The following is a 26,944-nucleotide window of genomic DNA, read 5'->3' on the forward strand; positions in this document are numbered from 1 at the left end:
TCCAAAGAAGAAGAAGAGGAAAAAGAAAAAGAAGAAGAAGGTGATGAAATATCAGGAAGAAGAGGAGGTGGAAGAAGATGTTGTTCTTCTAAGCAGGTGAGGAAGAGAGAGAAGGGAAGAGGAAATGAAGAAGAAGAAGAAGAAGAAGAAGAAGAAGAAGAAGAAGAAGAAGAAGAAGAAGAAGAAGAAGAAGAAGAAGAAGAAGAAGAGTTGAGGCAGAAGAAGAACATTGTTATTCAAAACCATCAAAAGACTGTTATGTTGCTCAAACAATCGAGATGATGCAGAAAGTTTTCTGTCTTCTCTCTTTGAAAATACCATTAAGGGACAAAAAAAGCAGAAAACTAACCAATTTTTGTTTGTTTTGTTATCTTTTCGAAAACATATGTTGAAACCTAAGCCGTTGGCCTTCATTTTTCCAGTTTCAGCAACATTGTTATTCGTAACAATGTTCGATAAAAAAATACCAAAAAAAACAAGTGCATTTTTACTGAAAATTGATAAAGCTGAATAACTCATATCAATGCTGCCAATATTCTGTTTCATTGTTTTTCATTGTTTTCTTGTGTTTTTTGAGCAATAAATATCCTGCATTCCATATAGTCATTCACTTTCCTTGACCAAAAATACTCAGATAATTTTCATTTCATAAAGTTTCAAAATACAACGAAATTTTGATTTTTCCTTCTTTTTCATGGAAATCCATCTTTTATCTTCATTTTATAAAATACAATCGTAATTTGTTTTCATTTCTCGTTCCAAATAAAATTTTGTAAAGCATGAATTTTTCATATATCTTTTATTTCCCAATTGCAGAGCAATAATCAGCTTCATCCTCATAGCATTTCTCTCCAAAGCGGAGATTGGCCGTTTCAACAATTAATAAGATTCCTGCGCTTTGGAAAGGATATAGATGGAAATATCTTCGGAACAAACAGAACAAAAAAACGCACATGCAGATACCTCTATTTAACAATAAAATCGTCGGATTTCTTCAGTTAACCAAAAACAAAAATAATCATTCATTATTCCATTGTTGAGAATGCCTTTCTGGTTATTCACTCCAATACAGGAAATTATATTGCTAATTCTGGAGTTAATGTTCACTCAACTATCTATCATTTTGTCAGTTGATATAATTGTTCAAATAAAAATTCGATCATCGAATCCATAACAGCAAAGCAAGAAAAAATAAACGTTGCTTCTCTCCCTAATACTTGGTCAAAATGCAAATGCAGAAAACAGTGGTGTGAGCACATGTATTTTCACGCCTGTTTTATATATTTATTTGTTATTTATTACTGCTTTTCAAACATTTGTTTGTGCAATATTTATGTTAAAATTTCATTATTTTTGGGCTTGTAATGGATTTTCAAAAATTGAAGGAGATGAGCATCACTAACAAGTTCACTCGTTTGCTTTTATTGTTTCACAGAATTCCAGATGATTAGATTTCCTTTTTTTGTTTCTTTTTTCTTTTAGAATTGTTTGACGAACTTGAACATTGCAATGAGAATGAACAAAAACAAAAAATCGGAGAAATGAATGAAGTGATGTTCTATATGAATGAAGAAGGATTTGGAACCATTTACACAACAAGAATGTTCAATAAAATACACAAAATGATTGAAGAAGGGAAACTATCAACGGAAAATGCATTGCTGTTGCTGAAACACATTGGATATTGTAAAATTCTTTTTGGATGGTGGAGTTCTGACTTTAAGAATTCCTTGCTATGTGGAAGATTTGAGAAAATGATTGTTGATGAAGATAAGAAAAATGAAGAAAAGAACGAAAAACTACTGGCAGATCTTTGCAAATGCGATCTAATGCTTGGCTTTGGCTTCTCGTCTGAATTGCTTTCAATCTGTGTTCCTTGCCTTCTGAAAGTTGCATCGAACAAAGAAGAAAACAAGGAAGCACAAAAAGAAGTGGAAATGGCGTTGTTGGCTTTGTGTCGTGCTGTAGATTATTTTGTATGAACACTTTTATATCATTTTTGATGTTTTTAACTTTTTATCGATATTTTATAAGAAAATTGATAAAGAATTGTTTTTGGATGAAATCAAAGAAATCATTGAACATCACCAGAAACATCGCAACCTGACACGACTTGCTTATCAATCAATTTGGGAATATTTTCTAAACGAATTCAATAGCAAAAGACGCTTTGAAGAAGTGATAGTGAATGAGCTGCATTTTGCGAGAGAAGCAACGAGAGAGTTGGAACAGCTGATTCAACGTGTTGATTGGAAGAGAAAAGAAGAGGGAAAAGGAGGAAAAATTGAGAAAGAAGAGATCCTTTTGATGGGATGGCTCCAGGCATTGAACAGATATTTTTGTGATTGTAGATTGAGGAATGAAGAAATTATTGGGCTCATCGGGAGCATTGTGAAAGTGTTTCGAATAGCAAAAGGGAAAAACGTGAGTGTTAGCGACAAATCCATAAGATTATTTCAATCAGCAGCGAGAAACAGAGATGCAGCAATTGATGGGTTATTGAAAGGAGGAGCTGGAGATCTCATTTTCGAGGAAATTGTTCAATCAACGTTAAATGACAAGACGGCATATACATGCTCATCATTTTTTATTGAGATTTCATATCGATTGAAAAAAAATGAGGATGATGAAATGGAAGTAGCGAAAAGAAAAGAGCTGAAAAGGAATTTGTTTGAAAAGATGGAAGAAGAAGGATACGAAGATACCATCACAAAATTTCATGAAATTCTTCCTTATTACAGACGGAGATATGGTTATCTGTTATCGGTGAATGTTACAGACTGTTTTGTGAATGTTTGAGGAAGCGAGATATTATTTATTCTGTAACTCAGATATTAATTTTAACTTTTTTCTCCATTTCACAAATAAATAAAAAAATTTTGAATTATTTCTAAAAATTTTCCCCCTCTCTCATTCACTTTGTTTTAATGAAATACAAAAACAAAAAAATAAAAGATCAGATAATTGGACAAACTCTTTCTTTTTTCCATCGAGAGCCTTTTGAAAAGAAGAAAAAAGAAAAATCCATTGGGAATGAATAAAAATAGAATTAATCTTTGTAAACATCTTTTCTTTTGTGCTGTTGTTCTTTGGCTTTCTTTGTACCTTTCCTCCTTCATCTGTTTTCCACCAACATCTTTTAAATCCAAGTGAGTTGATGGAAAAATTAAAAAATGGAGAAAATGAAGGAATTCACAAAAAGAAAAAAGTCCGAAAACAAATCAAAAAGGATTCTTTTTGAATATATTTCAATAAATTTGTATGTTTTTTTTTTCGTGATTTCTTTCATATCGAATAAGATTTTTTGATTAAACAAGATGATGAGAAATATTCTAAGGATCAAAAGATATTTCTGAGAACAACAAAAATATCGAAGAAATCGAAGGGAAGGATGGCTTGAAGATTGTGAAAGAATGAAATTGTGAACGTGGAAAACAAAACAAAAGAAAAAGAGGAATTTTTGGAAAATGAGGAGGAGAAAGAGGAGGAGAAAGAGGAAGAGAAGAAGAAAAAGGGGAATAAAAGAACAAAAGAAAGAATTGTGCTTCATATAAATCCATAATTCGTCTGCTCTCCAAATTCTTTGAAACAAATCAACGAAAATCATCCATTCAAAACTGGTTGCTCAGAAGCCTCTTCATCAATGCAATTTTATTTGGAGTATGCACATTCTATGAGTGTATTTTTTTTTAAAAACGAAACAAAGGGGTCGATGGCCGCAACTATCAAAGAATAGACCCCAACTTCTATGCGCTTCAAATATGGTCAGAGCCTACAGATGGAGAAATATTGGGTCAACTTTTTAATGGGACTTTTTCCTTTATTGGCACTTTTTTTATTTTCCACAACAAAAAGCTGAGAAGTGTAAAGTGGCTTTCAGCATTTGGATAACCGATTTTAACAAAGTTGATTCAATTTATTACTGGTTTGTTTTTTAATTTTTGTTTATTTTTTAACGAGATATTACGTTTTTTTGATAAATTTGAATTGGTTTTTCCCACTCAACAAAGCATTTCCAGAAAATGAAAAATACTGTTTTTAAAAGCACTAACTTTTATCTATTTATTTTTTTTATTCTTTTTTTTGACAAACAATTTTTTCGTGTTATTTTTGCATTTCATTTTTTTAACAACATGCAAACTTAAAACTGATGATTTCTTTGAAAATATGATGAAATGATAAAAATAAAAATATGATATGAAAAACAAATACTCTAATCATGAAATGTTGCAAAAATAAAACATTTATTTATTCTATATGTCCAGAACAGCCAAATGGCTCTAACGAAAAATGATCAATGATCAAGTTTTTGTCACAAAGTTTCGTTCTTGATATGAGGAAAAAGAAAATGTTTTATTTTTGCAACATTTCATGATTAGAGTATTTGTTTTTCATATCATATTTTTATTTTTATCATTTCATCATATTTTCAAAGAAATCATCAGTTTTAAGTTTGCATGTTGTTAAAAAAATGAAATGCAAAAATAACACGAAAAAATTGTTTGTCAAAAAAAAGAATAAAAAAAATAAATAGATAAAAGTTAGTGCTTTTAAAAACAGTATTTTTCATTTTCTGGAAATGCTTTGTTGAGTGGGAAAAACCAATTCAAATTTATCAAAAAAACGTAATATCTCGTTAAAAAATAAACAAAAATTAAAAAACAAACCAGTAATAAATTGAATCAACTTTGTTAAAATCGGTTATCCAAATGCTGAAAGCCACTTTACACTTCTCAGCTTTTTGTTGTGGAAAATAAAAAAAGTGCCAATAAAGGAAAAAGTCCCATTAAAAAGTTGACCCTGGTTCAGATGATTCCCACTTTTGAATAAGTTCGTTGGACGCCTTCCTTCTTTTCGCCATCCCTATATAACCTTTCTCTTTTTCTTTTTTGAACTTCATAAAATTCAATTTTCATCGAAAATTACCTTGCCATAATGCTCCATAAAGAATATATTGCTTTTCAACAATTAATAAGATTCCTGCGCTTTGGAAAGGATATAGATGGAAATATCTTCGGAACAAACAGAACAAAAAAACGCACATGCAGATACCTCTATTTAACAATAAAATCGTCGGATTTCTTCAGTTAACCAAAAACAAAAATAATCATTCATTATTCCATTGTTGAGAATGCCTTTCTGGTTATTCACTCCAATACAGGAAATTATATTGCTAATTCTGGAGTTAATGTTCACTCAACTATCTATCATTTTGTCAGTTGATATAATTGTTCAAATAAAAATTCGATCATCGAATCCATAACAGCAAAGCAAGAAAAAATAAACGTTGCTTCTCTCCCTAATACTTGGTCAAAATGCAAATGCAGAAAACAGTGGTGTGAGCACATGTATTTTCACGCCTGTTTTATATATTTATTTGTTATTTATTACTGCTTTTCAAACATTTGTTTGTGCAATATTTATGTTAAAATTTCATTATTTTTGGGATTGTAATGGATTTTCAAAAATTGAAGGAGATGAGCATCACTAACAATTTCACTCGTTTGTAGATGATGCACCATTTATATTCTTGTTTATTGCATTGTTATTTATTTTTTTATTGAAGAATTGTTTTCTGAACTGGAAGATTTCAGTGAGGATGAACAGAAACAGAAGATTGAAGAAATGAATGGACTAATGGATGAGATGGATAGAGAAGAATTTGAATCAGTTTTTGAACAAGAGATATTTGACAAAATGGACAAAATGATAGAAGAAAAAAGAATAGATTTGGAGAATGCCTTGAAACTGTTGAAACACATGGGATATTGCTCCGTTCTGAAGAATTCATGGAACCTGGATTTTATACGATCTTCATTGAGGTCTAGATTCGAGAAGATAATTATAAGTGAAAATAAGAAGATAGAAGAAAAGAATGAAAAGCTTCTTGTTGATCTTTGTGAGTGTTATCTTTTGCTAAACGATGCTTCATCTTCAGACTTGGTTTCAATTAGTGTTCCTTGCTTGCTGAAATTTGCATTGAATGAAAAGGAAAACGAGGAAGCTCAGAAAGAGGTGGAAATGGTTCTGTTGGCGCTGAGTTACATTAATTCCATCTATGTTTGTGCATTTTCTCTGAATATTTGGTGAGATTTTTTCCCTTGTTTTTGAACAGAAAATAAAAAAAGAAATGTATCTGAATGAAATCAAAGAAATCATCCAATATCATCAGGAAAGTCGCAATCTGACGCAGCTTGCTTATCAATCTGCCTGGGGATGTTTGATGAACAGATTTGGAAACGAAAATTGCTTGGGGAAAGTTATTGTCAATGAGCTGCATTTTGAGAGAGAAGCAACGAGAGAGTTGGAACAACTGATGCATTGTGTGAATTGGAGGAGAAAGAAAGAAGAAAGAGGAAAAGAAGCAAAAGAATCAAAAGAAATTCGAATTTTGGTGAGATGGCTCCATATTATTAATTTCAACTTCTTCCCGTGCGCACGGTGGAATGAAGAATATTCTGGGCTTGTTAACAGCATTGTTCAAGTCTTTCGAGCAGCTAAGCATAATTACACAGGCATTTGTGGAATATGCACTTTTTCATTTATGTATGCAGCAAGTAACAGTTCTGTGAAAATTGAAGATTTGTTGAAAAGTGGAGCCGTCGATGCTGTTTTGGAGGAGATTCAGAGACCAACATTGAATGACCATGTGGTAAATGGAAACGCGCAATTCTTTATGAATGTTTCGATTCGATTGAAGAAAAAGGGTGATGTTGAAAAGGAAGAAGCGAAAAGAAAGGTATTTTCAAAGATCATTGAAAAGATGGAAGAAGAAGGATACGAAGATGTCATCACAAGCTTTTGTGAATTGCTTCATTTTCTTAAGAAAAGAAAATACTATTGCGGTTTATCATTTGACATTTCTGATTATTTTGTGAATGCTTGATAAAATGGGATGAAATGAATTTTGTTGCTCAATGGTATTTGTTTTTTCTTTTTTCATCATTTCACAAAATACTCAAAATAATCAATTGTTTTGTAGTTTTTTGGTCAAAAGATCATTCGTTCACTTATTTCAAGTGATATGAAACAACAAAAATAAAGAACATTCAGCAAATTGTTCAATGACTTCGATTCGCTTCCTTCATCAAATGTTTCGTCAAAAAAACACTCTTCAAATTCGGTGTTCGCTCGCTCGTTTGCTTTTTCGGAAGCTGCCTTCTCTGCCATTTCCGGTTGAAGCGCCATTGTTTTCTTTGCAAAGATGATTAAAATGAGAAGGAAGAGTGAGAGGAAGAAAGACATTTTCCCTTTGTGTGCAAACCGAATTATTCCGAAATAACTGAAATTAGCGGTATTTCATCGAATGAATAGAAGATAAGCACAGAAGTTGAATTTGAAGTGAAATGAAATGAAAAAGATTCAATAAAGGTGAAACAAAAATCGTCAAACCCAATTGAGAATAAGAAGAAGATTATGAAGATTATGAAGATACAAAATGCCATCCAATAGCCTGCTTCTGCTCTTCAACTTCGAATGTCCCGCAAATGAAGTTGTTTCAGATTGGATTGGAGAGAAAATAGTTGTTCTGTAAGAACATGACGATAATTCTCCAAACAAAAACTCGATGAAGATGAAGAAGCTGTTTCAGATGCATTTCTGTGAAAGTGACTTAACTCTCTTTTCGGTTGGGCTGATTTCCTTGTCTTCACTCAATAACTTTTTTATCTTTTGCCCTCTTCTCCTTGTTTCATTCATCTGAGTCAATGTGAATGTCATAAACGATTTCCAAAAAAGAATCTCCAAAAACGATGGATTATCGATCAACGCTCAAAAAGAATAATTTTTTATCTCATTCGTTCAGTTTTCGCTCATTGCTTATCCAAAAGAAGGAAGAAGATGAAGCAGAAGAAGATGGTTAAAAACGGTTGTTTGTGGCAAAATATGAAGAAGATGATGAAAAGACATCGGAAATGAAGCACTTCTCTCTGTTGGCGCATTTCTCTGTTAATTTGAGTCAAACGAGAAGAGATCTGTTGCACCTCTGGCAGAAAATTCTACAAAGATGAATCACTAATAATTAATTGTGAAATCAGAAATACAAATTGTGTGCTTCATGAAACAATCATTGGCCATTGAAATGTTACTGCTGCAACTGGCACACTATCAGATGAAATGATGTTGATGCAGGAATATCTTTGGCTGAAGAATTTCCATAAGGTTTCTTGTCGATTCAGCTGAACATTCACTTTTTATTCGCTTCTTTCATATTTTTGCCTTCTCAGCCGGTTTGATCTGGGTTCACAAACAAAAAAATGAAAGGCCCTCTCAAAAAAGTTGTCATTCGCTATCCAAATTGAAGTTCTAAGAACTGGTGCATCGCTATAACTATTGTTGAAATTTGATTACTTCTTTTTCCTCTTCAAAGTCATATAATCCTTCGCTCTTTCAACATCCTGAATAAAAATAATAATCACTTCAAAAAAATAACAATATCAAACCTTCTGACCATTTCTATAAGCAATTTTCTGTTTTTTATTCCGTTGGCACCTGTTTTTATCAACTCAATTTCATTATTCCTTCCTTTTTTCAGGTATTTCATCATGTGATTCCCCAATCATCCTTTCCAAAGGCCATTTCTCCACCAAATGCATCGATTTCGCTCCCTTCTGAAAAATGTGAAATTTATGCATTCAGCTCAAATTCCACTCTCATCATTGAAAAATATCCTGTTTTTCGTCTGAAAATATCATCTCCAATTCCCTTCCCAATCCCTTCATCCTGGGAACTTTCCATATGAAATTGCTCTCCCAACTCCATAGCCACCCTGCATAATGAGATATCCCGCTTTCATTCATTTTCATTCATTTCCATTTCCTGCCCTGAAAACAACACAAAAACATTCAACAGGTTAATATTCATATAAAGAAAAATAAATAAAGACCAAACTGCCCTTCGACTGTTTTTTGCCAAACAGCTTCATCTCCACAGCCTTCATCATTCAAAAAATCAATCTCTTCATTTCAGTCTCAGAATGGTCAAATTGCAGCATTGCATCCTTCTTCACAAAATACATCGTGTATCTCTCTGGAGGGTCTTTTCAGCCCATCTGCAGTGCAGTGGATATCCAGAGAGGTTTTTTCTGTTTTTGGCATGATCATCTCCTTTAATAATATTCTCAACGATACAAAACAGTATTTGATGTCTATCTCATCAACATCTGGCACAGGAGAGATATTGTGCAGATTAGAGATGAAAGAGGATTATTTGTTGCTGAGGGAAGGAGTTGAGTATTTTTTTGAATGTTAATATTTCGAGAGGGGTTTTTGAATGAAAGAAATTCTGAGACAGAGGGATGGGGAAGAGCAAGCGGAGATTTGGAGAAAAGTTTGTTGTAAATATGTAGGTAAGTGGCTGAGGATGATGAAGGAGGGCTTATTGTTGATTAGAGAAATGGATTTTGAAAAGAAAGAAAAGAGGGCAAAAGCTGGAAAGAAGAGGACAATTGTTAAATGTTCAAATGGAATGGGGGAATTTTTTTATGAGGAGAAGATATTTTGGAAGAGACTGCGAAAGATGAAGAAAAGGAACTGATAATATTTTCTGATGATTTTGGTGGTTGAATGGAAGAGGAAAAATCGAAGAGGAAGGATATTAAGAAATAAAATCATTATCGATTTTTCAGGGGAAAAGAGTGGAAATCACAGAAAGAAAGTGAATTGACTTTGGAAATATACAGCAAGATTGATTTCCACAATCTGTTCGTCACGAATTTTTTGATTGAGTTTTTCTGACCAATCTGAAGTTTATACATCAAATGAGCCGTTTTGGCCAATCAACGATATCACGCAAAGAGTCCTCGTCATCTTCTTCAGAAATGTTAGTTGACTGATTGCACATTTCTCTATCACCACATTCATTCACATTTTTTCGACTTGAACTTCGTCTTCACCATCTTCTTCTTCTTCTTCTTTTTCTTCTTCTTCTCCTTCTCCTTCTCCTTCTCCTTCTCCTTCTCCTCCTCCTTCTCCTTCTCCTTCTCCTTCTCCTTCTCCTTCTCCTTCTCCTTCTTCTTCTTCTTCTTCTTCTCCTTTTCCTTTTCCTTTTCCTTCTCCTTCTCCTTCTTCGCCTTCTTCTGCTTCATCTTCGTCTTTTTCCTCTCACTTCCTGCTGAATCAGACCACCGATCTTCAAATGCATTATATGCCATTCAATTCAGTGTAACCATTAAATTGAACTGAATATTGTTTCATTTCCTTTCCTTCGTCTCTTCAGTCAATCGATAAATGAGCTTTCTTTTCATTTTTCAATCACAATTCCGGCGAAGAAAAAAAGCTATCTGCACAAATTTATTTAATTTCATTAAAATCTTCTTCTGCTTTAACATCTTCGATGAACAACAAAAATGAGACTGTTTTTTTTCATTTCGTTCAACTTCCATCGAATTCAGTGCCAGACCCCATCTATCATTGCTGTTTAGAAAGATACAAAGAAATACTTATTCAAATAATGAGAATCAGCTGAAATTATATGGCACAGAAGTTATTTTAAATTAAGCAAAGAAAAGGCATGCACGTCATCAACAAGAAAATGATTCTGACTTTTTCATTTGATTGCTGATACATTTGGAAGATGAAAGAATTCACAGAAAACAGACAGAAAAGATATTTTGTTTGGATGTTTGAAGCAATGGCCTTTGAGAGGTTACACAGATATGAAACATCGACGAATTGTTGCATACGAAATGAGAAGGAAAAGCAATTAAGAGGGAGAAGCATATTTGAAGAGAAATAATGTGAGATTCAAGCACTAATCGTATGCGAACAAGTTGGAATAAGAAAGCTGATGAAAATACAATCTGAAGAAAATTGCCAGATACAACTGAAGAAATACTATTTGAAGAGATGAAAACAATGAATCTTTTTTCTTGAGCTCAATCTGAACTCATCGAAAAAGAGAAATTAAAAGAGGATGTTTTGAAGAAATATAATTTATAGGAGTTGATTTTCATCTCTTTGAAAAATAAGCGATGATATCGACTTCAAATGAAAAGAAGATAAAGATTCAAGGTTTTTTTTACGATGAAGAAAATAATTGCAATTTGAAGATGAATCAATTTGGCAAGAAAGAATTTTTATGGGAATGAGAAAAAGTCAATCATTTTCAGTGAATATTGCGCCAATGACATTGAAGGAAAGTGTTTGAGTGGAAGTGAAAGCGGAGATGAGGAGGGTGAGAGAGGCGTCTTGGAGGAGGGAAATGAAGCCAGTGAGGGCATACTCGATGGTGGCACATGGGGTCTGTTGGGGTCTGCCACAGGCTTCAGCATCAGTTCCATTGCCGGCAACGATTTTATTCTGGGCGATGAGGGGGAGCCAGCCATTGTATTCAGCGTTATCAGCAGTTCCTGCATTCCACACTCTTTTTGATGAGATTGTTGATCCACAATTTTCAAATGGAGATTGAGTGATATTGCTTCCATTAAAAAAGACATCATTTTCTCTGCCATTTGTTTCTGTGTTACTGCCAAAGAAGCGAAATGAGGTGGATTATGTTCTGAGCTTCATCATTCATCTCGATTCTTTTTCCAAGAAATTTATTTGAATCATATTTCTGTTGACTTTGCTGCATTAAGGTTTTTTTTTTTCATATTTGTGAAAGTTGGTCAAAGTTTACAACTTGACTATGTTTGTTAATGAACATTGTTTGATATTGAAATAATTATTGTTTTGACATATTTTCAATCTCACTAAACTTTGAAATTACTGAGTAAGCAATTATTTAATGCAAACTGCTTTCTCAAATATCTCTATAGAAAAAAGTGTGAACTTTATTTATTCAAAAGATTCGATTTATTGTCTTATTTCAAAGAAAAGCCTAAATTTCAATAGTTGCTTATCATTCACTCTTTTTTCTTGTTGTTCATGCGATGAAATTATCTTTATTTGTTGTTCAATTCTCTTCACATTCACTTCAAAAATAATTCAATAGAAAAAAATTCTCTCTAACTAATTTATTTTCTTATCAAAAAGCGAAAACAAAAAAGGCAAATTTGCAGAGGAAAAGCTTTCACTTCAAGAAATCGGAGTTTTCTTCAACGATATTCTTTTCTTTTTTGAATCGGAATAAAATTCGAGATATTTTTGGAGAAAGAAAACCAATATAAATGTGATTAATTTCATCAATTTTAAAGCATTGAAAGGACTATAATGAAACATTATTCAAAAAGTTTAACCAAAAATTCTTTAGGATTATGATCTTTATTATAGGATTGATCGCAAGGAGAAAAAAGGATCATATTGATTCTCTAGCCAAAGCTTATTGAGCGGTTTTACCTCTTCTTTTTCCAATAATATCAAATACTTATCAGGATAATCCATTTGATCTGTCATTATTCTCAAAGATTTTTGAAGGATAAGGAAGATGTTTGTTTCTGTCAATTATTTCGTAAATTGAATTTCCATTTCTTTTCACTTGCACAGAATATACAACAATCGAAATGAAAGCAACTACTGAGGAAAGACTGAATAAAAAACTGACAGGAAATTTTATCGGTTTGTTTTTGCTTTTTGTTTTTGAGGATGAATAGCGTTTCTTTATTTTGTTAACAGAGTTGGCCTCCACGTTGTCAAAACTTAATGAATCGGAACAAAAGCAGAAAATCATAGAGATGAATGGAATGATTGATGAAATGAACAAAAATGATTTGGATTCAGTCATGTCTGTGGAATTATTTCGTGATATAAATGAATTGATCAATGATGAGAAAATGACTGTCGAAAATGCAGCATTGTTGTTTGGACACATTGGATATCGCAAGTCTTTGTTCTCTTTGACAAAAAAGAACTTTGATCGAACTTCGCTGATCGATAGTTTCGGAGGGATGATTTTAAAAGAAAAACGAAGAAGAAGAAGAAAGAATGAAAAGCTTTTGGCTGATCTTTGCGAATGCTATCTTAGTCTTCTGGATGAGCGCTTTGTGTGTTCAAATGATATTTTTCCAATTAGTATTCCGTGCTTGCTGAAAGTTGCTCTGAACAAAGAGAAAAGCGAAGAAGCGCAAAAAAAAGTGGAAATGGCTTTGTTGGCTCTAAGCAACATTAACAAACTTTGCGTATGAACGTTTCTGTTTCTTTTGACATTTTCATTTCTTTCTGAATTTTATAAGATAATTGAACAAAAATTGTATTTGAAGGAAATTAAAGAAATCATCAAATATCACCAGGAGCATCACAACTTGACTCGACTTGCATATCAATCTGTTTGGGAGTTCTTGATAAATAGATTCTATCATGAAGAAAGCTTAGAAGAAGTGATAGTGAATGAGCTGCATTTTGGGAGAGAAGCAGCAAGAGAACTTGAAGAGCTGTCAAAGTGTGTAAATTGGAAGAAGGAAAAAGAGAATTGGAAAGAGCAAAAAGAAGTTTCAGTGATGAAAAGATGGTCAGAGACAATCCATAATTTGCCTTCGCTTTTCAATTTATTGCAAGAGGGATTTGATAAACTGATTTACTGCCTTGTCAAGCTATGCAGAGCATCAAGGAATGATGAACCAGGATTATCTGATGCGACAGTAACTTGGTTTCATTCAAATTCAAGATCCATATGTGATGGTATTGGCATTTTTTTGGAGAGTGATATATTAGTTCTCTTTTTGGAGAATATTCAACAATCAACGTTGAAGACGACAATTGCAAGAATGTCTCTGGAATTCTTTTTAGATATTTCAAGAAGATTGAGAAGAAATTCAATTGAGGATTTCAACCGCAAACATTGGAAGAAAACGAAAAGAATGGTGTTTGACCAGATGGAAGAGCAAGGATGCGAAGATGTTATCACAAGCTTTAATGATGTGGAAAGAACTGATATCACAAATGTTAACATAATGAGTGAAAGTCTAAAAGAGTATTTTGTGTTTTTGTAAGCAAAACGATTGTTTCTAATTTATGTTTTGAAATGCTTTGATATTTTTGAGGACTATCGAGAATGAAGCAGATTGTATTTCTTTTTTTTTTTTTTTTTTTTTTGTTGGGTCTCTCTCTTGTTTAGAGAGAGAGAAAAAGCATAATTCTTTTTTTATTGCTTTTATTTTTTTTCTAATTTTTCAATTGAGCCATTCATTTGTGTCCTGTTGAAACAATTTCACATCGCTAAATTTTTGCGGGTGACTGTTGAATGGTTTTTTTGTTTGGTTTTGCATTTTCAAAAAGCGTTTTTTTTTTAATTGTTTGTAGTCAGATTTGAGAGTCACTTCAAAATGTATATTCCAAAATTTTAAAGTTGAATAGAATTTTTTTTCCAAATAATTTGTATGAAAGAATAGGCATGTTTGCTTCTTTCAAAAAAATAATATTGGAGAAGAAAGGAAAATCTTTGGTAAATGATTAAAGAAAAACCTGAAAATATTATTAGTTTGACCCTTTTTCAAAAATGAATACTTTTCCATTCAAAAGAAATAAGGAATGAGAGGTCTGTTGTTTTATCGAAATTGGATACAAAAGTTTTGAACTCATTGTTTTTAACGAGCAGAAACAGTTTTTCTTTTTTTATTCATCATTAATTGGGAAAGTGATGGTGAATTTTTGAATTTTACAGATATAAAAAGATTTACTCATCACAATTAAATATATGATTAATAATGGTATCTTTATATTTTCGGGGTGTTATAAATTCCAAAACTTATCGAGATAAGCCGAATATTTTTTTTCCTAATGATGAATGCAAAACAACAATATCAAATGTCGAAGATTGACATTTAAGGGAAAAAATTACTTCATGAAATTCATTCATAACTTTGCAACACTCATTTTTTAATATTCAAAACAAATTTTCGCACGGAAATAATCTATAAAAAATTATTTCAAAAAAAACCACACAAAAAATTTTGTGGAGTGAAGGATATATGATTTATTTTTCATTGAAATCCAAGCAGTTTATTTTTAGTTGTTCAGTTGATAAGTACCAGCAATTATTCCAGCTGTTTGAAAAAATCTAGCAAAGAGCTTAAAGACAGAGAATGTCTGTTTTTTCATCTGACAAAAAATATGAACTTTCAAGCTTTTTTTTTTGCACAATGCACGAAAAAATTGTTTCAATGTTTGCATTATAAAACTTGATCAAATTTCAATAAATTTTTTGTTTTCATAAATGAAAACAAACATCATAGAAATAATTACTAAATGTTCCGTGACCTCACATGTATTTCAAAAAAAAAAAAAAAAAAAAAAAAAAAAAAAAAAAAAAAAAGATCATTACCAGAATTTTTTTTGAAATGAGTGTTGTCGAAAATAAAAAACAACAAGGATCAAAGAAAATTAGAAGTTTAATGAGATCCTTTCAATATCGGCACATTGAAAGTCAATAAGAACGAGTTGCAACAATTATTGCAAATGGAGAAGCTCGGGTTGCTGATGCTGCATACATGAAGGAATTTACTCGCTCGGCAATTGATAGGGCAGTTACAGCTGTGGAAAAAGGAAGGAAGGCAGGGAAAAATGGAAGAACAGAATTATTCAATCAGGAAGAAAAGTAAACTATATTTGGAGTGCTGAAAATAGAATGTGAAAGTGGGACAAGTTTCAATGCTGCGCAAATGAGGAAATTAGTTTATAACAATTTTTAATTTATTGTATTTATCTATTTTTTATATATTCAGATGAACACTGTTATCAATGATAGGAAAAAAGACGATTTTGATGAAGAAGATGAAGAAGTGAACATTTCGAAAGCATATCCTTATCAATACACCAAAAGGAACCCCGAACTTAAAGCTTCATACCCTCGAAACGTCGACATCCAAAGGCTCTCTGCGTCAAATCAACAAACTCTTCTTCCATTTTTCACTCTTCTACAAAATCTTCATGATAATCTTCATTATTCTAACTCTCTCATCTTCAATATTGATGAATCCTCTCTTCGACTTTCTGATTTTTTCTCGACTCTTGTTTTCCATCCTTCAGACATGCCTGCTGGTTTCTCCAAAACACCGATGAATATGCCGAATGCAACTCTCGTCGTTGCAGCTGCAGCTGATGGCTACTCCCTAAAAAGCGTCGTTCTGTGGCCTTGTCACAAATTACCTGATGAACTGCGCCTTGTTCCGAGTTCGCAGTTGGATGTTTGGGGAGAAAATGAAGGCTGGATGACTAAAACTCTATTCCTCAAATATGCTGAAGAAGTGTTGCTTCCAGGAATCACACAAAGAAGAGAAACTTAGAAGAAGAAGTATTAACGTTGCCTTCTCCTTCATGATTCACATTCATCGAGAGCGCAGCCTGACTTATGGAAAAAGTTTGCTGATTCTTCAATAGATGTCGTCACCTTCGTGCCCCACACCACTCACATCGCACAGCCTTTGGATCGTGGAGTGTTTGCTGTTTTTAAAAAGACAATAAATGCTTATTATGAAGCACCTTCCTCATCTTCTGTTGTTTTGCGACGAGAAGCGCTAGCTGATGTGCTTCCACAAGCTTTGCAAACTTCTTTGTTGCCTTCAACAATAAAATCATCATTTACGAAGAGCGGAGTCCTGTCACATCAGTGGAACGAAGTGTTAGCCAAGCTTCCATAAGAACCTTCCGTCACTCTGAAGAAAAGAACAAAAAGGTTTGATTATTTTGGAAAAATAATTACCGATGAAGAATTTTTAATTGAATGGAAAAAAGAAAAGGATGAAAGAAAAGAATCAAAAAATGAAGAAAAAGATAATGAAGAAATTGAAAAGGCTTTGTTTGAAGAAGAAAAACCGAAAAAAAGAAAATTCAACCCATTGAAAATTTTAAATGATGATTTTTCTGATGATGAAAAAAATGAAAGAAATACTCGAAAAAATGTGAAACGAGAGCTTGTTGATTATATTTATTATTAATATTTTTTTTAAAACGAAATCAATACACAACATACAAAAATAAATTCATTTATTTTTTATTCGGGTTTTCAAAAAAATATTCGGGTTTATAAATCACCCTATTCTTGCTTCTCAATTCGCAGTTTTATAGAGAACCTATTTTCACAAATGTGAAGACAAAAAGAAAATAATTTTGATTTCATATTTATTTTTTATCTTAACAAAATTGACAATAATTCATTTTTTTTCCGAAAATCGTGTTTTCAGCAAAAACAGTGACATGAGAAAAAAAGGTTTAAATTTTAATTGAAAAAGTTGAAAGACTTAAAAACAATAATATGGGAATGTTGAATTGTGATGTTGTGGCTAAAAACGTTCGGTAGCTGATTATTCAGCGAATATTTCAAAGTTTTTGAACTAGGTCCTAAAATAAAAATAATAATAACAATATTTATGAACAAAAAATTATCAAAAAATTAAATAACAGAGAGTTGAAAATAATTATGATAAATTTATTTTTTTATTTATTTTTTGTTTCAAACCTTTGCTAAGCTCGGAATAAGCTTCACAAAGTTTCAAAAAAAAAGGGTTGAGATAAGTTTTTGAGGTCAAGATAAAATATGCACCCTACGACATTCTTCTTTCAAAGGAAATAAAGTCATCTGTTAATTAATTCAAATATCAAAGACCATTGAAAAGAATGATTTGCAAAAAATTCTGCCATGGATTTAAACAGATGGAAACATCAAAAACAGAATGATAAATCAAAATACGTTCTTCTAATTGAAGTAGAAGTTGCTGATAGAAAAAAGAAATGAGAAATAAAAACAACTTAATAAGAAAAATTGCTTTGAGGTACATGAATATATACAAATAAGATGAACAAAAAATAGACAAAAAGATTTTCTAATAAGAATAAAAAACCAAAGTTTAAACAAAGAGTGATGATAATAAAGATAATGTCTATTTCAACACAAAAATTAAATATTTCAAACAAAAACTCTGATTGTGAAAAATGATGAATATGACACTATTTGTTACTGCGCAAAGCAGTCGAAAACATTAAAGTCGGAGTTACAATAAAAGAAACAAAATCACAGAAAATGAACTGACCTTGAGTGTGCATTTTCCCTTTTGCTCAAACACTCGCTAAGTTAGCAAGTCGCTCCTCATGCAAAAACAAAGGGTCAGTCATTTTCCCTGAATCGATTAATCTTTTCCAAATTAATGAAAGTTCGTCTTTCTGAAAGAAATATCTCAATTTGACTGTTAACTTTTTGATTATTTTGTCCATGCTGAACGAGTCTTTGTCTTTTCTGGCTGTTCACTATTCATGTTCCATCCAATTATTCTCTTTGAAACACTTTCTTTTTGCAAACTCTTGCCTTTCAGCCAACTTCAATTTCCACTTCCTTTGTCCTTCTTTCTGCTTCACTTTCCTCATCTCCCAATTGTTGCCCTATTCATTCATCTTTCTCTTCCCTTTCTTGTTTTTTCCATTGTTTTTATTCAAATTTCATATTTTCAGACTCGCCTTCAGTTCCAATTTCCTTGGATTCTCTTTCATTGCCTTCGCTCTCTTGCATCAGCCCCAATGCATCTGTCACTGTGAGCATCGCTGCTCCTGGAGGAAAGTTCCCAATCAGCTCTCTCTTCACACCTCCCAGTGATATGCGATCCTCACTTTCTGTCCGAGTGCACGCAATGATCAATCCACCCAGATTGCTCCCTTCTGTTTTCAAAAAGTCTGGTCTCTCCCCATTCACTATCTTCTGCCCTGCCACCACACCCTCATACTCCCCAAACGGGATCTCCAGCGTCACACACTCCCACACCATCATCCCGATCGAGAATACCACCGACTCTTTCGTCGCCCCCATCTTGTTGTTCATCTGCAGCTCGGGCGCCTTCCACCTCAGGCACTCCTTTCTGAAGGCATCCTCATCCTCTTCAAATGCAGATGAGGGAAGGGAGTCATCATCATCATCATCATCACCATCACTGGCAGATGTCACAACTGTTGATGATGAGATAGAGGATGAATCTGAATCATCATCTGACAATAAGTCAGAGTGCATCACAATACAAATCACCATGTGTTCCGAGAATAGAACAATGTGTGGGCTCAGATTGGCCAACGACTGAAGTGGGTTTTCCATCTCGTCAAACGAGTGGAGTGCCCCATTCGCCACCCAGAACAGGATCTGGGCAGCTGTTTGTTCTCTTTCTTTCAATGAGCCAATCGCCATCTCCTTCTTCGCATTCCTCCCATGAAGCAACATGAACAGAGAATCCCTCAGATCCACGATCAGCTTCTCATGAGGTGATGAGCAGGCCATTGCATCAACCAGATTCGACATCGATGAGGTAGTTGGACACAGATCCTCACCTCGGACAAATGTTGAATCTGAATCGGTTGAACATGTCGAAGATATTGATGGAGATGGTGTTCTTTTTCTCATCTCTTCTTCTGTTTCATCAACCTTCTCCAACATCCATTCTGGGATTTTGTCTGAATCTCTCCCCAAGATGTATTCGGTTGAACCACTCTCAGAAAGAAGGTGTTCTGATGACTCCGAATGTCCCAAGCTTTTCGCATACACCCTCTTTTTCATCCTCTCTTCATTCTTCTTCTCTGCCTCCCTCTCGGCTCTTCGCCACTGTTCCTCAGGTGATATCTCCATCGTCACCATCTCAATCAACTTCGGATCCTTTCTGATGTTATCATTCACAATCTCTCTCAAATCTTCTGCTTCATTCTTCACCTTTCTCCATCGAACAATGAATATCACTGCCACAATTAGAATAATCAATAATATCACAATAAGCACAATAACAATCAACAACAAATACGATTTCCCTTCTTTTCCTCCTTCAGCAAGTTTTCCTTCTCCATTTGTTTTTGATTCGCTCTTGTTCTTCAGGATGAAAGAATCAGTTGATGATTGTTTGTCAGCATCTCCAAACAGAATGCACACACTCACCTCCACCCCTTCTCCTGCTTCCGTTATCATCTCTTTCGACAGTCTCCCTTCAACTTCGGTCTCTGACACACATCCACTTTCATCAAATCCATGCTGCTCAATCTGCTTTTCTTCTCCCATCTGCCTCACAACCATGAATGACAAGTCGCATGGCAGCAGCTCCTTCCCTTTGAACACAATCTCCACTTTTTCTCCCATTTCCTTTGCTTCAACACTCACCAGAACTGGAATGAAGAATGGAGATGACCTCTCGGAAATAATTCCTTCGAAATTGCATCCTTCATTCAGAATCCAAAGTGATGAATTATCTTTCACTCCATCACCTCCTTTCAAACTGGAGATTGTTAGTGAGGCAGAATTTGAGCAAATAATGTTTCTTCTGACTGATGGGTAATTCTCAATCGAAGGATTGTTGTTCTCAAATCTTCCATCTTTGATAATTATTGTGCCTCCACTCACTCTCATTCCTCCCTTCGACGAGCTGCAAATCGTGGTGTCTTTCACAACTGCTTCACTCTTCGACAAGTCAACAACTGACCCATTCCATTTGCACACTTCATCAGTGATCTCATTCACTTCTGTTCCTGTTTCCAGATTCCCCTCAAACACACACGACTCAATCAATATCTCCTGTGTCAATGTTATCGCCACTTGGCTCCCCTTTGATGATTCTGATGTGCACTCGTGAAAAGAGCAGTTGCACATCTCAAATCCACTCATCGGCTGACTTGTGCAAACAATGCAAGATCCGCTGGTTGATCTGCTGATGTTTGTGAATGATGATAATATCAATGACAAAACGAGTGATGAGTGGCTGTTTTCAAGTGAGATCAGACTCCTTTCTTCAAAGTCAATGTTTGTGGCTGCAAACCTCGAAACACTCACTTTCTCACTTTTCCCACATTCAATCAACGAGCTCTTGCATTCCACATCATCCACTCTCACATCCTCAAATGTTGCTCTTTCTGAATGCAATATCTCAAACACGGCCTTTGAGAATTTCAAGTGGCCAACACTGCACCGATCTGCCTCAAACAACCCTTCTTCAACAACAATCAGAGAAAAGTCAAAAAGGGTCTGTGCATTTTCTTCTGTTCTGCTCTCTGACAAGAATGAAACAGATTCCAGAATGAGAGATCCATTCAGCTGGTGAATCAAGCACGAGCAAACAATATTCTCCATTCCACCAAAAACAAATGACACCTTCTCAAATCGAACAGATTCCGATGTTCTCACAACACCCTCATTCCCAAGCTCAATCTCTCTCACATTTATCTCCCCATTCCTGCTCGCCTCCATCGACTTGATTGCCACCTTCTCAGCTGAACACGAACCAGTCAATTCTGTCTCATTCCAAACAAATAACAGTGAATAATCCGATGGGATGATGTGGCTCACCCCAACATTCAGCGATGAGCATGCACCCTTCATCTCCCCACACTGCTTGCTGTCGCTGCTGTTCTCCACAATCGATGAAACAAATATGAATTCGCTCCTGAACACAAACACTCTTCTCAGCAGATCCTCTTCATCCCCATAATTGTCTGCTGTGCACCCCCATATCGCCAGCTCCCTCACAAATGGCTCCCCAAAATTTATCAAAAACTGTGACTCACTTATCTGCGAGTCAAGGTCAGTGCACTTCACAAACACATCTCTCCCATTCGATGCAACATTCTCCTTGAATGTGATGTTCGACAGCACAAATGGCAATGCCTTCTGCGAGACACTCTGTGATTTCAAAAACATCCCTCCTCCTCTCCCAATGTTCGAACAGAAACACTCTGTCACATTTGTGTGATTCACTTCCAGTCTCCCCCTCTCATTGAGAAGGAAAAACACTCCTCCTCCTTCATTCGAGCTTGTCGATCCACAATTGTCAATCGTTGAATTCTCTATTTTCAATCTCACTTCATTTGGCACATCACAACAAAGCAATGAAGGGTTGTTTGACACACTGTGCTTCACATTCACAAATGTGCATTGTTCAAATAGAATATTCCAAATTTCTCCTTCATTATCATTCTCCCTCTCAGAAATCTCATTTTCACTCATCGCAATTGCACTTTTCCCACTCAATGAAATATCTTCAAATGTCACATTGTTCATGGTTGCCACACAATCAGCTGATATGCTCATTATCTCATGCATCGTTGAGAATCCGGCTATTTCTGTCTTTTCAATAGAAACAATTCCTTTCAATGCACTGATCAGAACAAATGACACATCACTTTCATCATTGCCAATTGCGTGAATTGAGCATCCAATAACACCCGTTTTGACTGCATCTGAACCTGTCTGGATAAGGATCTTTGCTCCATTCTCAAAGGCACTGGGAATCAGAATCCCCAATTCACTGAATCGAACAATCCCTTTGCATTCAACAACAGCATCCCCATTCCCTTCAAGAGTTTGAACAAAATGGATTTTGTCTGATTCCATATTTGTTCCTTCCAGCTTCATCCCATTCATCCCAATAACACTCTTCACATCACAAACCCCATGAATCATCATCGTCTCAACTGTTGAACTGTGAATACGATTCATCCCATAATCAACAGATCGGCATGGATACTCGCTCAACCCACACACAACCACATTGTTTCCTTCCTCTGCAATATACACACTCGATCCCACAGATTTCCAGAAATAGATCAACGGGATTGCACACTCCTTGTTTTCTCCATTATATCCCATCAGAGAGTCTTCTGTCAGCAACTCCAGTCTGTCTTTCACAAATGGAAGTGTTTCGTTCTTGATGCTCTTGGCAAGCGATGGAGATGAAATGAACAGATCCTTCCCATATTTCGCATTGTTTGGCTTCTCAGATGAAAAAACTGGTGAGGATATCACAAATCCTGCCTTTCCTTCTTCTTCTTCTTCTTTCAGTATCTTCAACATTATCCCTCCTCCATATCCAACACTTCCCTCTTCATATGGTGCTGTGCAACTATAAAACGAACACAAACTCATCAAAAGATTCGTTTTCGAAGATGCTTCACAAAAGAGTGCACCTCCTCCAATCTCAGTTCCCTCCTCTCCAGTGATAGCACACCCTTCAAATGTGCAGTCATCTATTTTCACTTTGAAATCTCTTCCATTATCATCATCATCCTCATTGTTCACAATGCTGATGCATCCTCCACTTCCCTTCGAACGAGAAATCGATGAAAATGTGCATCCAGACATCTCTTCAACAATCCCCTCGTGGCACTCAACAGCACACCCATCACCAAATGTGATTTCGGAAAAATCACTATGAGTCATATTCAGTGAAGGCACACTTTCTGCATTCCCTTCAACAACAAATATCGATGAATCTCCAATTTTCATATTCTCTGATCCAAACTCACTCACCTCCACAGCCCCTCCAACAGCCTTCACAAACACTGTTGAAATATTCTCAGCGCCTCCTTCCATCCCACATCCATTCAGTGTGAGCTTCCCTGAATGGCACTCAAACACACTCTCATGAAAGATCAGCGATTTCTTCAAAGAAAATACAATGCCAGTCACAGACACAGAAACTGTGTTTTCAATCAATCCACTTTGAGCTCCCTCTTTCTGATCACAAACATCACACTTCATCTCATTCTCTTTGGATGCAATGCTCCATTCATATGAAGCCAACTCCAATTCCTCCTCAAAGATAAATGGCTCAAGAAGAGCAACATCCTTTTTCTCCCCTTCAAAATGGATTGTGGCTGCCTTCCAAATGGATGAACATGGAAACTCTTCAAATCCACACTTCGAGAAATCATGGCTCGATGATCCTCCTCCCACAAATGCTGGTGCTGAAAAGTTGTTCCACAAATAGACACACAGTGGAATTGGGAACGATTCATCCCAATTTTCATATCCTTGCATCTTGCTCTTTGTTTCCAATGAAGCAGTCAATGAAGTGATCTTCCCACTTGTTGCTGTTGACTCCAGATCGATCGAATCAACAAAAATATCGCTCCCCAATTTTGCTCGATTTCCTTCAAATCCTGATGAAATCAGAAAGTCTGTGCTCGTATCTTTCACTTTCAGCCCAATCCCTCCTCCCCTCCCTTGAGTGGCCGAGGCATAACAGTTCGTCACAATGCCTCCTTTCACATTCAATGAACTCCCACTTCCCATTTCAACAATCATTCCCCCTCCAAAAACAGAATCTTCACTTCCACACCCATCAATCGTGCATCCCTCAAGAGTTATCGAATGTGACCCTTCACTCACACTTATCAGCGATGATCCCGCTGATGTTCTCACAATGTTGCTGAACACACAATTATCCAGAGACAATGTCACAGATGATTCTTGAGAAAGTGAAATCACACTTGTGATGCTGAATGTTTGTCCCCATTTCACATCTTGCATCTTCAACTCTCCCCCTTCCACATTCACAAGTGAGTTCTGAATGCTCCTCTCTTCCGAATGAGTTGCATCCATCGAAATGTTCATTCTCTTCACATCCATCAACCCACTTCCCTCAACCTCAAACAGAATGCATTGTCTGTTGTTTTCAAACGATGTATTGTGAACCACTGACAGATCACTCACACTCAATTCCCCTGTTCCAACACAAAACAGACTCAGCCCACTTCCCTCGAACTTTGTTTCAATGGCTGAACCAGATGAAGAAACCCCATTCACAGTGATCGTTTTCTCCCCAACATCTATTCCTTTGCCTTCCACAACTGTTCCACTCAACACCTTGATTTCCTCCACAAACCCCACAATCATTTGAGACAGGCAATGGCTGATTGTGAGACATGCACAACTTTCATTCAACCCACAGCTGAATGTGTCTTTCGCATTTGTCTGATTCTCCACCGAAGCAACAAATCTGCTTCTTCCTCCTTCATTTGGAAGCCAATTGCTTTTATCTCCACCAGCATAATATCTATTTCCTTCAATTCTTGTTGAATAGCAGAAAGCAATTTGGGAGTCTGTGCTATTGTCCTCAAAATTAATATCATTTCCATATGGAGCTGTGTTATTGTGGAAAAAGCAAAACCACAAAAGATTTCCACAATATCCATCTGTCTTGATACTTACACCACCTCCACGTAAATCTGAATGACATCCTTGACATCGGCAGTTTCTCAAAACAATTTTGTCAACTGCAAACCAATAGATAAATCCTCCGCCATCACCGTCTATTGAATTATGCCCGCTACAATTTTGGAAAAAACAATTCAATACACAATCTTTTGTTTTTGTTGTTTTTGAATCAAAAATACCAACTCCTCCCCCATCATTTCCGGACCAATTGTCTTTAAACAAACAATTATCAAAAAGAACTTGAACTTTCATTCCTTCTATTTCTGCCCCTGCACCTCCAAAACCACCTGACGAGACACAATAACACTCGACAAATGTGGAATGCTTTACAGTGCATTCTCCAATATTCAAAGCAAATATCCCCCCTCCTCTTGTGGATGTTGCATTGCATTTCACAAATGACGAATTCTCAACTGCCAGTGTTGCACTCGAATTGTCATGCACATAAAGTGCTCCTCCACATGAAGCATTGCATCCAATCCATTCAGCATTCTTATATGTCTGTGTTTGAGTTGTTGACTGTCTGTCTGTATTTCCCACTCTCCTATCCACTCTTTCATTCTGAACAAATGTGCAATTGTTGCAGGTGAATGAACCAGATCCTTCTGTTCCACTCACAATTCCTCTCTCAAGCACATTCATCGAACTTTCAACATCACAATCTTCCATTTTGCTCATTCTCATCATCCCCTCTTTTCCAGTTTGTATTGTCTCTGTTTCACCATATTTCTTTGTGATATTCGCAAATCTGCAGTTTTGAATGCATTCAAAACTTCCTGAACCATCTCTCAGAAAACTGCCTCCACTCCCACAAAACACAACATCCTCAAACTCACTGTTTCTCACAAACAACATCGACAAATCACCCCCTTCCATCTCCACCACACTCCCCATCATTCCACATTCCTGACCATTCCCAACTCCCAAAGTCGTGTTTATCAGCCAGCATGTTCCTCCATTCCTCATATAATCCCCATTCCACTCATTGTTTCTCTCAAGCACACTTCCCACAACCTGCAGCAATGATCCTGCTTTTATTTCAATCATCACACAATCTTCTGGCTTTTCAAGCAACATCCCTTTCAATTCAACTGATGAGTTGTGCATTTCGCAGAACATTCGAACAATACTTCCCCTCTTCAAAATTCCACTCTTCACCATTCCACGAACATGGAAAGTGTCATATTCATTTCTCAATCTATCATTTCTTTCTTTGCCACAAATGGCTGACAACAAACACACAAGATAAACGAAGAGAATCATTGATTTTGTGATGATTATGGTTCATGATCCCATATTTCTGAAAGCAACCCATTATCTTTCCAAATATCTAAAAACATTTTTTCCTGCACCATTTTCATTTTCTAAATCCAATTCTCTGCTTATGTTTCTATTTTTCTGAAACGTTCAATTTTTATATTTATTCAAAGAAACTGCTATCTTCAATTGATTTCCTCTTTTTTTCTTCAATTTTTTGAATCTCATCTTTCCCAATAAATTCTGTTTGAATGAACTGCCTCATTCGCTCAGCTCCTTTTTTGTTAAATTATTGGCTTTTATCTGATATCCATATTTTTTGCACTTTATTTCAAAGGCTCCTGAAAATACAAATAAGGATATAAAAATATCAAAAAATGAAAAGAAATAAAAATTGAAATACTAAGAAATAATTCTGTGTGCTCCAAAGCTGCACATTATTATTTTGCTTCATTCAGTAAAAATTGCTTCAACTCTTCATCGCGTCTCCAAATCCTCCTTTTTTGGAACGTCTTTCCATGGAATTCCTTTTTTAACTGTTTTTTCAAAAGAGAAATTGATTTTTGATTCAATACCCTCTGTTTTTTCTCTTTTCTGATTTTTCTACATTTGTTCCTTCAAATGATCCTCCTTTTGCTCTCTTCTGTCACATATCTTCCCTTTTTCAAGTCTTTTTCTTCTTTGCTGCAATTTATGTTTTCCATCAAAATTTGCATTCACCTTTATTTATCTTTCTTCCAGTTTATTTTTGAATAAATCTCATTTCAAGCCATTCTCGATCAGCAATCCAATGAAATTCTGCCATTTTCAGATATTTTCCTGTTCCTTCAAAAATACCTCGACTCAGCCTTTTCTTGCCTTTATTGAACAT

At 35.1% G+C, this 26,944-nt stretch overlaps 6 protein-coding genes across 6 annotated transcripts; 4 read left to right on the plus strand and 2 right to left on the minus strand.

Moving 5' to 3' along the window:
- Positions 1 to 1,503: 1,503 nt before the first annotated feature.
- MONOS_11276 (uncharacterized protein) lies at positions 1,504 to 2,969 on the plus strand. Its single transcript, XM_067863792.1, has 2 exons — positions 1,504 to 1,976; positions 2,035 to 2,969. Exons 1-2 carry the CDS (start codon positions 1,542 to 1,544, stop codon positions 2,797 to 2,799), a joined length of 1,200 nt encoding a protein of 399 aa, XP_067724893.1. The 5' UTR covers positions 1,504 to 1,541; the 3' UTR covers positions 2,800 to 2,969.
- Positions 2,970 to 5,315: 2,346 nt separating this feature from the next.
- Positions 5,316 to 6,977, plus strand: MONOS_16336 (uncharacterized protein; the record flags this gene model as incomplete). Its single annotated transcript, XM_067869252.1, has 4 exons — positions 5,316 to 5,336; positions 5,475 to 5,502; positions 5,567 to 6,060; positions 6,116 to 6,977. 4 exons carry the CDS (start codon positions 5,316 to 5,318, stop codon positions 6,884 to 6,886), a joined length of 1,314 nt encoding a protein of 437 aa, XP_067724894.1. The 3' UTR covers positions 6,887 to 6,977.
- Positions 6,978 to 9,856: 2,879 nt separating this feature from the next.
- On the minus strand, positions 9,857 to 10,150 carry MONOS_16337 (uncharacterized protein; the record flags this gene model as incomplete). Its single annotated transcript, XM_067869253.1, has 1 exon — positions 9,857 to 10,150. One exon carries the CDS (start codon positions 10,148 to 10,150, stop codon positions 9,857 to 9,859), a length of 294 nt encoding a protein of 97 aa, XP_067724895.1.
- A 2,289-nt stretch (positions 10,151 to 12,439) lies between these two features.
- Positions 12,440 to 13,517, plus strand: MONOS_17784 (uncharacterized protein; the record flags this gene model as incomplete). The annotated part of the gene is made up of 4 exons (XM_067870737.1): positions 12,440 to 12,494; positions 12,552 to 13,054; positions 13,109 to 13,314; positions 13,466 to 13,517. The coding sequence occupies 4 exons, from the start codon at positions 12,440 to 12,442 to the stop codon at positions 13,515 to 13,517; spliced, it is 816 nt and encodes a 271-aa protein (XP_067724896.1).
- Positions 13,518 to 15,595: 2,078 nt separating this feature from the next.
- Positions 15,596 to 16,156, plus strand: MONOS_14674 (uncharacterized protein; the record flags this gene model as incomplete). The annotated part of the gene is made up of 1 exon (XM_067867496.1): positions 15,596 to 16,156. The coding sequence occupies one exon, from the start codon at positions 15,596 to 15,598 to the stop codon at positions 16,154 to 16,156; it is 561 nt and encodes a 186-aa protein (XP_067724897.1).
- A 2,135-nt stretch (positions 16,157 to 18,291) lies between these two features.
- Positions 18,292 to 26,079, minus strand: MONOS_14675 (uncharacterized protein; the record flags this gene model as incomplete). Its single annotated transcript, XM_067867497.1, has 1 exon — positions 18,292 to 26,079. The coding sequence occupies one exon, from the start codon at positions 26,077 to 26,079 to the stop codon at positions 18,292 to 18,294; it is 7,788 nt and encodes a 2,595-aa protein (XP_067724898.1).
- Positions 26,080 to 26,944: the final 865 nt, after the last annotated feature.

Source organism: Monocercomonoides exilis (assembly GCF_001643675.1).
Source record: "Monocercomonoides exilis strain PA203 chromosome Unknown scaffold31-1199392, whole genome shotgun sequence".
NCBI classification, from domain to species: Eukaryota; Preaxostyla; order Oxymonadida; family Polymastigidae; genus Monocercomonoides; species Monocercomonoides exilis.